The 15010-nt window shown below is 39.1% G+C and overlaps 1 protein-coding gene across 9 annotated transcripts in view; it reads right to left on the reverse strand.

Annotated features, from left to right (window-relative positions):
• LOC111576970 (protein tyrosine phosphatase receptor type M) overlaps positions 1-15010 on the reverse strand; it is a 178745-nt gene that overhangs the window by 98931 nt on the left and 64804 nt on the right. For all 9 annotated transcript variants that reach the window (XM_055014635.1, XM_055014637.1, XM_055014636.1 and 6 more), the window contains exons 6-7: positions 14036-14210; positions 5463-5756 (exon numbers count right to left, since the gene is read on the reverse strand). In XM_055014635.1, coding sequence (XP_054870610.1) covers positions 5463-5756; positions 14036-14210 — 469 coding nt within the window. The remainder of the gene's footprint in view (positions 1-5462; positions 5757-14035; positions 14211-15010) is intronic.

Consider the following 15010-nt stretch of genomic DNA (forward strand, 5'->3'; position numbering starts at 1 on the left):
CAACTCTGGAGTAGAAAGAGACCAAGTTTATATGGATGTCACCAGAGTATCATTTGTGCACATCTGTTCTCAGAATCTCAGTTCCTTCCTGTTTGGGGAATAGATGGAGTGATGGAGGTGAGGGAAATAATAATAATGAAACATCTATAAATGCAGAGTCTCATAGACTCTCCTTTTCCTTTCCAACAGCAGTTGTTTGAAGACATGTCCTTGAGAGGAACACAATTTGCCTTTTGCAGAGCCAATATCATAGCACACAATTCGCCATTCTACTTCCAACTGCCAGTGTTAAAAAGACTTTTATTGTTGTCCTCCCATAACCTTCCTGCACACCACAAACTCAATCTACCCCGTTTTCTTGGACTGACAAAAGAACACAAATTCAATGGGCCTCCAACCAAGGCTTTCCATTCACCCTGCGATCGACACTATATAAACTCTATAGGTCAAATGACTCTCAGCTTTTGTGGGTGACAGACTGAACCAGTGTTATCTGAGATGGTGGGGTGAAGTGGCTTTCTATTCATGGCTCAAGACAACAATGGTGTTAATTAGACACATGCCTAGCAAACAATTTCCTTTCCATTTAGACCAAGAGAGACAGATCTCCCCAATCTCAACCTTAGCAAAAAAGCAACTACCATAAAGGTTTAGATCTCGCTGAGGCAATTTCCCGTGGACATCCAGAAAGCTATAGAAGTGGAAAAAATTTCAGTTGCAGCTGACAGATCATCATTCTTCCTTTGTTAACAAAATGTTAAGGTTTTGCTATACAAGGTTTCTCAAGAGTACAAAAAATGGCCCAGATAAGTGTGAATGGAAATAATGTAAGCTGACACAGCTGTAAAGGTGAATGGTGTTTAGGTTTGGGCACTTTCTTGTTAGCCTGCTAACAAACTTAGCTTCAAAAAGAGCTATTTGTGTTGTTTTATATTCATTTGAGCTACAAGAAGAAAAAAAAGAAGCTCTTTTTGACAGAAAGGTCAGTTACAACCTAACCTAACATCTGGTCTTTAGAGACATTTCACTGTCCTCAAGTAAGACCATAAATCTTCTTGTCTATCAAAATGAATGATTTCTTGACATATCTAGTATACACTGAATACAGGGCGGTTTATACTGTATATTGCAATTTTCTGAAAGCTCATTTTGGCAGCTGAGCAATGGCAGAAAATGAATAACATTAACATCAGCATTATTTTGCAAGGTTTAAAGGTGAGGACGGTGAAAGAAGAGGTAAATCTTTTTGTGAATGAAACCAATAGACATATAACTGTACAGGCTATATGATTCTTATCATGCCCAGTGCTCATGTGACATGTGTGAAAAAAGTGTCATCAAAAAGCACATCAAGATGGATATTACGCATTTTTCCAAAGCTACACTCTCTAACCACTGCCTACTGTTAGAAGATAGGAGGAGTGGTTCTGTGCATCTTCTAGTCTTTGTAGTGACATAAAAAGTCATGCTATACATACAATAAAACTAACTTTTGGCACGTTTGATCCACGCGATGATAACACCATCAACATTAAGACCACTGACAGGTGGAATAAATAACGCTGATCATTTTGTTACAATGCAATATTCTTTTGGGAATCCTTGGGTCATTACAAAGTTTGGGTAAAACTATCTGCGTTAATCATGTTTGCATTTTTAGAGAACAATTTAACTTAATCTCATAGTTCTTACTTACTAGAATATGTTTTATTGGAGCTCCTGATGCACACACAGAGAGACACCAAGCATTTTGCTGTTAATTCACTTGGATTACGTTAGTGTCTGTGCATCAGGTGCATTATAAAATGTATTTACATGTATATTTTTTGCAGGCATGAAGTAAAAAAAAATATGTCTAGCATGTTTAGAAACCTCTTTTTCCCAAATACATGTTTATTGTATATTATGACACTGCATCCTCTGAGCGTAGAGGCTACAATGTCTTGTCCTTGTTTAAATTTTTACTTAATTTTAGAACATTCTTGAACTGCTTATGTTTGAATGAGGAAAAAAACTGTTAAAAGACACAATAGCATCGGTTACCGCTATATATTTAGTGTCCTTTCTTTAATATAATATTATTGGGGGAAAAATCACCACTTTATCTGAAGTCGCATCAATGTCACAGTGGTATTGTACTTGGATTGGTGTGACTCGACCATTACCATTTTCATTTAGTCAGACTTGCGTCATTCTTATTTACATCAAAATAGATCTGGTATTTAACAAATTAACCAGGAAGCTAAATGCAAATAACCAACCTTGGTGTGAGTGAACATAATTGCACAGCTTCTCCCCACTCTCCACAGAAATAAAAGCGTATTTAAGCAAGGGCTGATCCCTGATTAATTGATTCCCCTGTGTTTAATAGCAGTCAGTGCAACAGAATGGCAAAATGAAAACAAACAGATGAGACTACTCCCACGTGGTATCGGGGTGCAGATGGAGAGAACTTATAGATGGAGATGTGGATTTGGCAGAGGCTGGAATCTGAGCAGGTGTTTGGACCCAGCATGGACATCATGTACTGCCATTTTTAAAGCACCCGAGAGCCAGCGGGACAGACGAGGCCACAGGGTGGAGATGACACATGCAGGACAGACTGTGACAGACTGTTCTTCCACCATGATAACTAGCATGAAATGATTTCTGCTACATCACAGCAAGTGCTGTATATAAAAAAAGACTTTACTCTAACTCAAATCAATTTAAAATGGAAAACACAAATGATTAACTAAATCAGCTAACAAACCGACAATGTTTTGTCTAAACTCTATGTGGCAAACACTTTGCCACATAGATCTCAAGTGCAACTGCAGATGTACACTGAGCTTTCTTTATCAGTCTTACTAGTGTGGGCTGGAAATGGTCTCTGTGTGAGACGGTCTCTCAGTAATGTTGCTGAAATGCAGGGCACCATGCTGTGATCCTAGGGCACCACCTGATAATACAGTGTGTTTCTTCAAGTAACACTTTCAAAGCGTGGAGCACTCTCAACTGGTAAACAACTTCACAGAGACACATATTTCACATGGAGGGGGAGCGCAGTTACCGAATACTTGCCAGGAGAAAAAGGGGAAATTGACAAAAGTTAACAAGTTGTGAAATTCAACATCAACAGGCCAAAGACTTGAAGATATGCAACGGCAAAATGTTGTTTTGAATCATCCTGCAAACCCTTGAAACCCACAAATAACCCCCCAAAGCAATCACAGAGCCTTGGATAAGACATCCTTTTGTTGTTCACTAGGAGAGTAATGGAAGTGCTTCATGGAAAAGAAAATCTTTCAAGGCTTGCTCTTTCTTCCTCCAGCCTCTGAATTGAATTGGTGGTGTCCTTGCATTATACATTCTCCATTTTACAGAAGATTGAATTAAAACATCCTTTGTCATCAGAAACATTGCTCATTTTGCAAAGTGACCAAAGCATGGCTATGAATAATTATGTGAGAGGCAGTATTCTAAAGTGGCCACAGATTTTCATTAGCACCTCCAGACAGCAGTGCAGGGAGAGGGGGATCTAGTCTCTGGGTCTGTCTGTATCAACAGTGATGTATCACACAGCCCTGTGAGTCTTAACCGTTCAATTAGGAGCACCGCTGAGGCCCAGCCTGTCAGTGGGAAGGACTAGCAGAGAGCCGGACAAGATCAAGAGCTGCTTCCTCAAACACACTTCAGGAACCAGGGTCATCAATCTCCCCGACTGTGACCGGCGGGGTGGCCAAGGGGCAGGACCCCCACAGAAGCCGGGCCTAGCTCAGAAGGTTGCACAGGTAGGGCCATTCATCCCTATCAACCAGTCTAAAAAAGAATAAGCTCATGACCTTCACAGTGGGGAGAGGAGGTAACACCCTGTGCAGAGAAGGAAGAAAATACTCATTTTGATCAGCATTTCTCTGGACACCAAGCAGCATTAGCCTAGGAAAGTGCTGAGGCTAGGTTTGTTTTGTTCCTCGAGTTGGCATACTAGTACAGCAAGGGAATTTAGCTGGTTAATGTTGTGAGAAGGGCAATTTGTACAATATCATCAGGCGTTCTCAGTGTGTTTATGTACATGTTTGAGTTTGTATACCCGCAATATAATGGTCCAAATTTAAGGTGCCACTACGCTTCACACATAATATCAATCTGTGTTCTTGATGGATTAGGAAGCTCACAGGCTGTTAGGAATAAGAATTAAGCAGAATAAACACGTATTTAAAAAGTGTGGTTGGGCAGTTTTTTGCTCTATTTCTGGGGCTGACACATTGCTGTTCCAAATAATAATGGGATGTTAAAAGGACTTCATTTAACTTGACATTGCTCCATTGGTTAAACGATGTATAATTTTACTCTTGCAAATAGTGCGTATAAACAGTGCAACCCCTTACTTGTTTCAGGTGCTAAATGCAGGAAAGAGACAAGCTGTAAAAGGCCAAAAAATCACGATAAAAATCTATAGGTGGAAACAATGAGAGCACAGGGAGCTTTGTCTAATGCAACAAAATAATTAACTAGTAAACTGGCAATGATATATGTTGGGCAATTGCAAGATCCTCTTATTTACTTCAAATCTAATGAGGCTTTAGAGGAACACAATAGAGCTGAAAGAACAATGGAGCCCTGATGGCTATTTATTGTATGCAGGGGGTGATTTGTAAAGATAGAAATCCTTTTTTAAATGTTTTGTTTGTAAAAGTAAATTAGGAACAGTACAAACTCAGATACAACAGGCTTAAGGCAATAACAATAAAGAAAAAGTGCTGAATTAATGCACTACTTGAACTGCTTTGACCAATCTTTACAACCTGATTGTTGTAAATTCCAGTTTCTCCCTCAGTGTTTAGTAAAATAGGGCATTTTTGTTCTGTGTTGTATCAGACAGTCATTGTGTTGGAGCTGTGCAAAGTACTGCCAATGAAACTATTTTTTTTGTTGTTGTTAGAGCTGTTGTCTGGAACAGATGTTATCTTTATTTTTGGATGCGTAACACCTACTGGCACTGGGTCATAGCTGACTCACAAACTGAAACATTCACAATTAGCAGGCTGAAGATTCATCACAAAGAAGGTATAAGTTATGAAGTTATACATGGCAGAGCTCAGTAGGGCAAATATGTCATCATCTTCATCATCATCCTCATTATTCATCTAACTCTACTACAGACTTTATATATTCTATAGGATTCCTTTGTTACCCTAATGCTGTAAGCCAGGGTGCATGTGCTCATAGACTGGGTGCACCTTAACAGTCAGACCAACTGCATGAATGAAATGGTGGTTGCTGTGTGCTTTTAGTTTAGTCACAAAGCTTAGAGCAAATCTCTTTGTGTGTAATACTTTTCCTGGTTGGGATACTGTATGCATTTATATTACATAACACATACATTTAAACCTTTTCGTGTGACTATGTAAAATGGCATAATGTTTAATTTCCCAAGAATCCCAGCGGTGTTCTGTAAGTAATTGTATTTTTGGCCTCACCAGCACACTTGGTCCTCGCCCTTAGAGGGGGTCCAGGAGCTCCAGTGCCTCCCTCCAGAGGTCTGGTCAGCAGAACACTGATCTCATACTCTGTGTCTGGATCTAGGTGGCCGATCTTGTGCGTGGTCTTGTCCACGGGCTGCAGGTCATACATGGTGCCCGAAACAGTGCGGTATTCCACCTCTCTGTCAATTATTGGACCGTCCCCATTGATGGAGTTGGCATTCAGCTGGATCCAAAGGTAGGTGGCGCCGACAGCAGTCAGCTGGGGGGGCGCAATAGGCACTGGGGGCTCTAAGGAGACAAAAAAGTTTTTATTCGTGTTAGATGACTATTTTGTAAATGAAATGGTGGAAAGTCTCCACAACACAAAAACAATTATGTATTTTTAGTTGGTGTAAAAAGCACAGACATGCCCACAAAAACCTCCTGTGGATAAATACTTACAAACAACCAAGAAGCCTAAAATCAATGTTGTTTAAACAATCAACTGCATCAAAATTCCCTTGAAGCTTATTAAGAATAACTTCGTGTTTTCCAATAATCAACATATTTAACAAGAACCGTGTAAAAATCAATAGTTCAGCCTGATGAATGGGATATCTCAGCATCAGTAGTACACTGGATAAGTCTTGTAATCACGTACATTCTGAAAGTGAAGGCAACTTCTAACAGAGGTGTAAATAAAGTCACCCAGACCTTGGCAAATACAGCTTCTATTGAACAATGTATTGATTTCAATCAGAGGACTTCTATGGAGAGGCCTCTGGTAATTGACAGCTACTGTACTTGTCATCTCTCTTGTCTGATTCAGGAGCTGGTTTAATCTCTCAAATCGTGATTATTGTAGAGTTTTGTAATTCTGTTTAAAGCTTGGAAGGACTGACATGAAAGTCTACAACACAAACTCCACAGTTAAGGGTCATCTGGGTGGCACATTTTTACGCCAAACATCAACACTAATACAACATAACCACATGTAAGAGCAGCTTTGTCCATCTGCAGGAGATACAGTATGGGCTTGTTGGTGTTGGTGGTGAATGTTAAAAGTCGTCTTTTAAGGAGGCACAGTTATTGTATGTGCTCAGATTTGATCTGAAGTGCAATTAAAAGTACTATGCTAGAGAATGCATTCACAGCTTTCGCAAACGTAAGCAAAAGTATTACAGTTACAAGTAAAAATCTTGCATTGAACTGCAATACTTGATTAAAAAGATGTTTAATCAGTGCATTTTCACACCAGAGTATAAGGCTCCTGTGAGTAATATGCTATTCTATATTAGGTTCATAAAATCACTGATGCATTAACCCTCTGAACCCCAAGCAGCTTCTTGTCATTTTATGCTCCTGTCACATCTTTCTCACTGTGAGCTCATTTTTCACTGCAACATAAAGTCCTGCAGCTCCAGAAAAACAGCACAGCAATAGTTAGAAGTAGAAAGGACTCAGACATACTTTTTGTACAGCATAACGCATATATAAGGGCATAAATCACAAATAAAGAAAAAAACAACTAAAGTTGAAGTCTTTGATTTATTTATTACACTAAAAAATTCAGAAAAAAGAACTTGGAATTTTACATTTTGGGGTTCAAAAAGTTACACTATGTTGCTATACTGGCAAAATAAATAAATAAATATATAAAAAAATGGAATCTACATTACTGTTCAAAAGTTTGCTGTCACCCAGAGAGCCTGAAAAGTCACACTTTTATTCATGTGCTAACAGGGTTTTCTAATCATCAATTATTTCTGATTAATTTAATGTTACCTTCATTGAAAAAAAAACTTTTCTTTAAAAAAAAAAAAAAAAAAAAAAAAAGGACATTTCTAAGTGACACCAAACTTTTGAACGGTAGCGTACATGTACAACATTTGTAACCCACAGGTGTTATCAATGCTTAAAAAAAAGTGATAACACCACATACTATACATATTTTACAACTTATATTTGTTTCCGTAACTTTTGTCTTTTCTGTTCTGTCAAAGCAGTTTTCATTTTAGTTGAAAAGTTCCGGAATTTAGCATGTGACTGTAAGTAGCAGAGTCACTACAAAATGAATAGATGAATTATATATTTTTTGAAAAAAGGTTTATTTCTGATTGAGACGTAGAATCAAGCGACACTGATTAAATATCACGACTTTAAGCTTAGTTTTGGTCATATTTCCAGACAGAATGGCAGGTCACAAATGCGGAGCATGGACTGTCGAGCAAGTCAAAAAATCTGATAATTCTTTTAGTTGTTTTTATCATCTCTCAATATGATTGATAATATGATAATTTTTGATACGATTGTAATTATTTTTTCAATTTATTTTAAAGTAACTATATTTTAGTAGTGGATGACAAAGCATAGAACTTTGAAATGTATTCATTGTCCCAATCAGTTCAGTTTAATCAGTGTTACGCGGTTTTATCCCTTTTACGGCATTGTGATTGCATTTTCATATCAAACTGTTGGAGCCCTTCAAAGTGAGAGACATTCACAAATGATTGCAAGGTACACAATTATAACAACTTAGGCTGTCTAAAATTAAAGGGTTAATTAATATGAAAAAAAAATTTCATTGACACTATTGTACAAATATCTAATAAAAATAAGGGCAAAATGAATGGATTGTAAGACAAATAATCTTAGATATAAAGTTTTTTAAGTTAATCTCTTTCAGACTAACATTTTGCTGAATGAAATCTTTGAGCATCCTTTTCTCTGTTATGTTGCTAATACTTGCCTAATCTTGCTTGTGTCATTTATGTTTTAATGAAGCTTCTCATAATTAGTCATTTCAGTGTTGCAATGACTGTTAATGGAGATTTACTAGGTTTGAGACAATAGTTTTGTGTTGACTGATTTTAAGTTACCTTGAACCAAAACATAAGCAAATACATGTGATTTCTCTTTTCCAATAGCACAAAAAATATTTTATTTTAAACTAATTTAAATATTTAGAGTTATAGGGGACATTGGAAATTTAAGATTGACATGATATGTGTGGTCTTTACAAATGCACGTAAACTTTTGTTCACAACTGTTTACGCTGCCATTAGTCGCTCGGCTGCTTCTCATCGAGTTGTCATGGAGAGGCAGGAGTCCCCAGGCAAATGAGGAGCAGGTCGAGGTGTCCAGCGGAGAATTGGATGCTCTTTCCGAGCAGATGGTTATCCCACAGTGACCTCCGTCGTAGGGCCCTAAACTCCCACTAATCCAAGCTTCCAGTGTTGCTGTCAAACATCACCTAAAGCGAACCAACTAATCCACCAGGTCGTCTTTTACACTCACACGCAGCGTATCAGTCAGACAGGGAGTCATGTGGAGCCAGACAGGGTAATGAGGGGACCCAAAATCTGGGTTCAACCACTGGCTTGTTTTGATGGTCTTTTATGGTCTGTTGTTGTGTCCCAAAAGAGTTTAACTGAGTTAAGTGGCAATATGCTCAGACGATTTTAAGTAACAGGAAAAACCACAGGCTTACTCTGCAATATTATCCCTCATAGTGTGGTGGTTTAGAATACATACATTTCTTAATATTTTTTAAACATCAATTGTTAGTTCCAGAGACCAGAGAAATGAAGTTATGGCTTTTTTTTTTCTTATTTCAGAAAGCAGATGGCATGTATGAATATAATAAAAGAAGGTACACTACTGTTCAAAAGTTTGGAGTCACTTGGAAATGTCCTTATTTTTGTTGCTTAAACAAAAGCAGTTTTTCAGTGAAGATAACATTAAATTAATCAGAAATACAGTCTAGACATTGTTAATGTGGTAAATGACTATTCTAGCTGGAAGCAGCTGATTTTTAATGGAATATCTCCATAGGGGTACAGAGGAACATTTCCAGCAACCATCACTCCTGTGTTCTAATGCTACATTGTGTTAGCTAATGGTGTTGAAAGGCTAACTGATGATTAGAAAACCCTTGTGCAATTATGTTAGCACATGAATAAAAGTGTGAGTTTTCATGGAAAACATGAAATTGTCTAGGTGACCCCAAATTTTGAACAGTAGTGTATGTTTTTATTCCATAATAAGCATCTTTATTCATTAAAGGGCCAAATTAAAAGAATGCACTTTCCAAAAGAATTTAAGAAAAGTAAAACTCTGGAATGGATAAAGTATAATAGATAAACAACATTCTTGCCTCCACATGAGCAAGTGTGACTGTTTATCAGATTTTACTGCCACATTCGTCAACAAATTCATTCTTCAATAACACGTTTTGATACAGAGGACCAAATGGCCCTCAAATATGACAAAGTTTCTAGCTGATGACTCAGTCATGACTCGCTCACAGAAGCCACATAACACAGAATTTAACCTACTGGGTAACAAAAAAACAACTTCTTTTTTGACACTGCATCAAGCAAGAACTCCTCAGTCACCCAATCAATCCTTATTCTCTGTAGACAACATGCTTCATATGCATTTATTATGTGTGGATGCCACTGCTGTCATTCACTATTTCTTCTTTTATCACGTGAGACCATTTCTGCAAGAGATTGACTAAGCAGCATGATGTATTACAGCAATAAGCATTACATTTAACTTTGAAAAGTTACTTCTACACAAAAGCAACAGCAGTGTATGGTGATGAAAGAATTTCTGTAGGTACAGTAATCCTCTGTTCAACAGGCATAGCAGATGAACTGAAAATAACGGATTACCCATATGAAATACACTGAAGTGTTGGAAGACTTCAGAATATTAACAACTCATTTACCACTGTTTAAGCCTTGCAATGCAGCTTTGCAGAAACAGGGCCCTTGAAAGGCCTTCGAATTGAGCTCTCTGCTAGCTGGAAATGGGTGACAGTGCACAGATGACAGTGGTGACCATACGTGAGGGTCAGTGAGCAGCTGTTGTCATGATGTTGACCAGACAAGGGAACGGCCTGGCGACAGCTGCGTCCTTCTCGACCACAGCACCTCCCCGCTCAAACGCAGCCACACAAATGCACGTGTATGCTCATGCAACAAAAAACACTCATGCTGGCATTCACATGGAGCCAAAGCACCCTGACAACCACCACACTAGGACTTAAACAGACAATTTTTCTTTTTCAGCATTAAAGGATGTCTATTTGTTCGGATTACCTGTTTAATCCTTTAGTTTCTAAAATGTTCCTGAAAAACGGCTGTAAAAGCATTGCTTGTTTTGTTAAATAACCAGGCGATAAACTCAAATACATTTTAGTTATGATAATAAAAGCGGGGGCTACACAGTGACCCAATGGTTAGCACTGTCGCCTCACAGCTAGAAGATCCCTGGTTCACATATGGAGTTTGTATGTTCTTCCTGTGTATATGTGGGTTTTCTACAGGTACTCCAGCTTCCTCCTACTGTCCAAAAGCATGCTGATGTTGATTAGTAACTCTAAATTGTCTGTAGGTGTGAATGTGAGTGTGATTGTTTGTCTCTATGGTTAGCCCTGTGACAGACTGGTGACCTGTCCAGGGTGTCCCCTGACTTCACCATAAGTCAGCTGGGATAGACTCCAGGGCCTCACAACCCTAATGAGGATTAAGCCGTGTATTGATAATGGATGGATGGATAATACAAGTGAAGATGTAAAGGACCCAAATTCATTGTGGTTAAAATGTGTGGAGTTTTATTTTGAAATGTATTTCTTGTGTTTTTGTTGCCATTTTCCGTGACGAAGGAAGTCTTATTTTGAGAGGTCACTTAACTCACGTAGTGAACTGAAAAGTAAACAATACAAGGGTAAGGAGCACAGAAAGAGAAACGAGTGATAAAAAAAGTAGAGATAAACGAGAGAGTAAGGTGTGACAAGGAATTTAGTGCCAGTTGAAAGTGGCAAAAAGGTACGGTAAATATATGTTCTCAGTTTTATGGTTTAAAGGATACACTGGCATTTGTGAAGCCAGCTACTGTGATATTTCTGTGTTTTATTTTCTGTTAAGCTCTTACATTGGTGCTATGCTGAGCTACAGTGGTCTAAGTTGGACTTGCAAAACTGAAAATTGGTTTATGATCTGTAATCACAATAAAAGACATTTGACCATCACAAATTCACTAATTTCGACTGGTACGCTACAGAAGAGAGCAGCGAATTCAACGGTAAAAACGGTGAATCTCTCACATTTTGTTTAAAGTCCCTCTCGGGTAATTGATTTACCGCCCAAAAACATGTCACTGTGTATCAAAGTTAAATATTTATCTGTTTTTCCTCCATTAAAATACTCCCTCTCTGCTTTAAAATGGCTTACATGTAACTTCCCACCATTGCTTAACCTAGAATTCACAGATTCGTATTATTGTGAATAAGTGCATGTTCAGTTAAGTATCATCACCATGGAAACATAGAAAACAGAGCCTAGTAACATTTTGTTAAGCCATTAACGTGGTTGGGTGTATTTTAACCAAAACCATTATCTTTTTCTAACACTAGCCAAGTAGTTTTGGAACCTACATTTAACCAAACACTGACAGAAAAACAGCAAGTGACCATTTAACGAGCTGCTAATGTCAGAATGGGGTGGCTCGAACACTGTAAAACTACTCTATACTACACAATGGCAAGTTGCGATATTGGGTTCCTTTGGTTTGTGATGAAATCCCAAGTCTTCATCCATGTTTTCAAGACTGTCATCGGTACACTGCGATTGGCGCTGACTGGAGTTTATTTTTAAATAAATGAATTCAATGACTAAATGGTTCTCTAAATTGTCAGATTTCTTTCCACTAACTCATCAATTAACCACTTTCAGAGTTACACATACATAACGCACACAAACACACTTGTCTCACTGCCTATTTACTATTCCCCACACAGACAGCAATAATAAGAGGTGCCACTCTGTTTTGTTGTTAGATTACTTAGATCTCACTGTTTATAAATCCTTCTTTCATTTGCCAGTTAAATAGACAGAGCCTCTATTGTTTAGATGCAAGAGGTCCTCATTATATTGTTTCCTACACTGACTGCTGTGAATAAAGATTTGGTGTGTTCTTGATAGAAGAAGCAGGAAAATGATGAGCTTGACTGGTCAGCCTTCGATTTTTGGTGGCTGTTCTCATTAGTCCTGACATGGCTGCACCTCTGCATCCCTCACTTCCATCCCTCAGTGAATATTTTGCGGGCCTCAGGTGATGCTAACCAGGCCAAGAAAAGAGCCAGCACTTGGACAAGGAGTAATTATCGTCCTTTCAGAACCACTGGCTGCACTACAGGAGAGCTCATCACAAGGGGGGAAACGGGAAAGGGGCTGTACTGGGCCAATCCGTACAGCACTCTGGAAATACATGCAGTGCGCTTCCACATAGGCACATAAATCTGACGGAACACTGGCATGAAAGGCAGAGGTGATTATCTTGGATAATCAAGCATTCACTCTCCTCATGTTGAAGAAAAAGGCAGTGTATGGTAATGAGGGGTGGCGGGGGGGGGGGTGTCTAGTAGGCTCATAATCCACAGAATCCCTCCGTGGTCACTCCTCCAAAAATGAGTCACGGACGCAGTGAATACACATTTAAGGAGGATTTACAACTCAGACACATTGCTAGGAGGGTTAAGCGCGTGTTTTATGACCGGTGCGATAAGAAGCGATATCAGCTTTTCATGTGTGACACTTGCAAGTGTGAAAACGCCTCTTTTCTTCTTCCAATGAATTGGCTTATGTCAAAGTCACTGAGGTGTGAAATCTCTGTAGAATTTCAAGTGGGATGACTCACAAGATTTGATACATGCCTAAATGTAGAAAATGACTCTATTTTAAATATTTATGACGAAGGAACTTTAAACTCAACGGGTTTGTCTGAAAATATATATCTAGTAACACACTGAAAGCAGCGATCAGCAAAAATATCGTCGTCTAATGAGGATGTGTAAGTGTCAGGATGTGCACATGATTGTGTTGCTGAATTTATGCATGAGTGTGTTTTGAGTGCCTCCCGTATGTCAGTAAATTTTCTTTGAGTACACCACTGAAACCCGCTAATACACTCCGGCAAAGAGACTTTATCTCCCTCTACACTCTGCTGTGTCTGGGCCCAGCCATTCTCGCATGATTGACAGACCTCGATCTGGACAGCCAGGATTAAACCTATCCATCACATAAAGCTTGGAGACAAAAAAAAAGAAAAAAAAAAACGGGGCAGTAAATTCAATTGAGAGCACAGGGAGAAAATTGAGGTGAAGAAATATAGAAGGCCATTACCAGGCTATAGGGCTATAGGAAAGAGAGGCCTTGCAGGATTTAGTTTCGGACGAGTCCATAAATTCATATCAAATGACTGCAGGAGTGAAATATCAGTGAGGTTACTGTAAACCCTGGTGCCTCATGCCTTTGTGATCTTTTAGGGGGAATTGTGCTCAGTCAAGGACAGTCTTAACAGCAGAAGCATTAAAGTCCTCTGGATAACAAATCAACATAAAAAGCTAGTATTTTAGTATCACAGTAGAGGACACTTTCATCTACAAACATGCAGCATTTCCTGTTTATCTGCTGTTTACTTTGCAGAATGCACTGAGGTCATGTGGATGGAAAACACTGCTGCCTTCATAGAAAAATGCTGGGTTAGTGTTTTTCTCTGTTCTGGAAACAAATACTCACGTTTTATGGTTAGTTCTCCATAATTGGACACTCCAACCCCTTTGTCTGAGTGGACAATGCAGCGGTAGCGGCCGGAGTCGCCCTTGGTTGTATTCTCCACATCGAAAGTGCCTATGAAGCGGCGGTTGTTCCAAGGTTTAGTAGCTTTCATTGGGGCCTCCCGTCCACCGATGCCCTGTTTGGACCCGAGACAAACATAAAAGTGAGCCTCCAAAATGGAAAGGTTTAATAAGCAAAGTGGCCTGACCTTGTGTTTTTCAGAAACTCTGGTCGAGTGTACTTGTCGCCTGTTCTTGTGCATGTTAGTTTGTGTCCTATCGTTCCCATCAGTGACTGATAGTAATACATTTATCACACACTCCTGCACACACTCCTACACACACACAAACACACAGTGGGCTCTCCCCAGCTGTCACCCCTCACAGCAGGCAGATGGGGGACATTTGTTCATTAGAAATATTTCTTAATTACTGTCATCGGGGGACTTCACTTAATGTTTGTTTTTCAGCTCCTGTGTTAATGAGGACGTGTTTGTTAAAATGATGGAGTACCTGGCAGAGGACCTTTACCCGGCGTCATGCTCCCACTGATCACATGTGTGACAGTGTGCTTAGCAGCAGAGCCAGCAGGGTTATGTCTGCCAGATGCACTACCTTTGCTGCTCAGAACAAGGTCAATTCAAGACTGCTGTGCAGCTCAGTAGTGCCGGATATAGTACATAATATCCACAGAGCCAGCATCTATATAGGTTAAGACCATACTGCGGTGATCTGAAACAACTATAATCCCATGCCTTCCAGATGCAGAGGCCTATGGAAATCCAGTGAGCAGGTGAAATCCTAAACACAAGTGATGTGTTAATGCCATAGCTGTAAATTGTGAAATTAAGCATACTTGTGTTTCCCCAAAGAAACAGTTCTAAAGTGATAGTGAGGCTGGTGACCAGGCATTCCTAGATCCAGAAAGTTGTTTAAA

This window comes from Amphiprion ocellaris, chromosome 10 (assembly GCF_022539595.1).
Source record: "Amphiprion ocellaris isolate individual 3 ecotype Okinawa chromosome 10, ASM2253959v1, whole genome shotgun sequence".
NCBI lineage: Eukaryota > Metazoa > Chordata > Actinopteri > Pomacentridae > Amphiprion > Amphiprion ocellaris.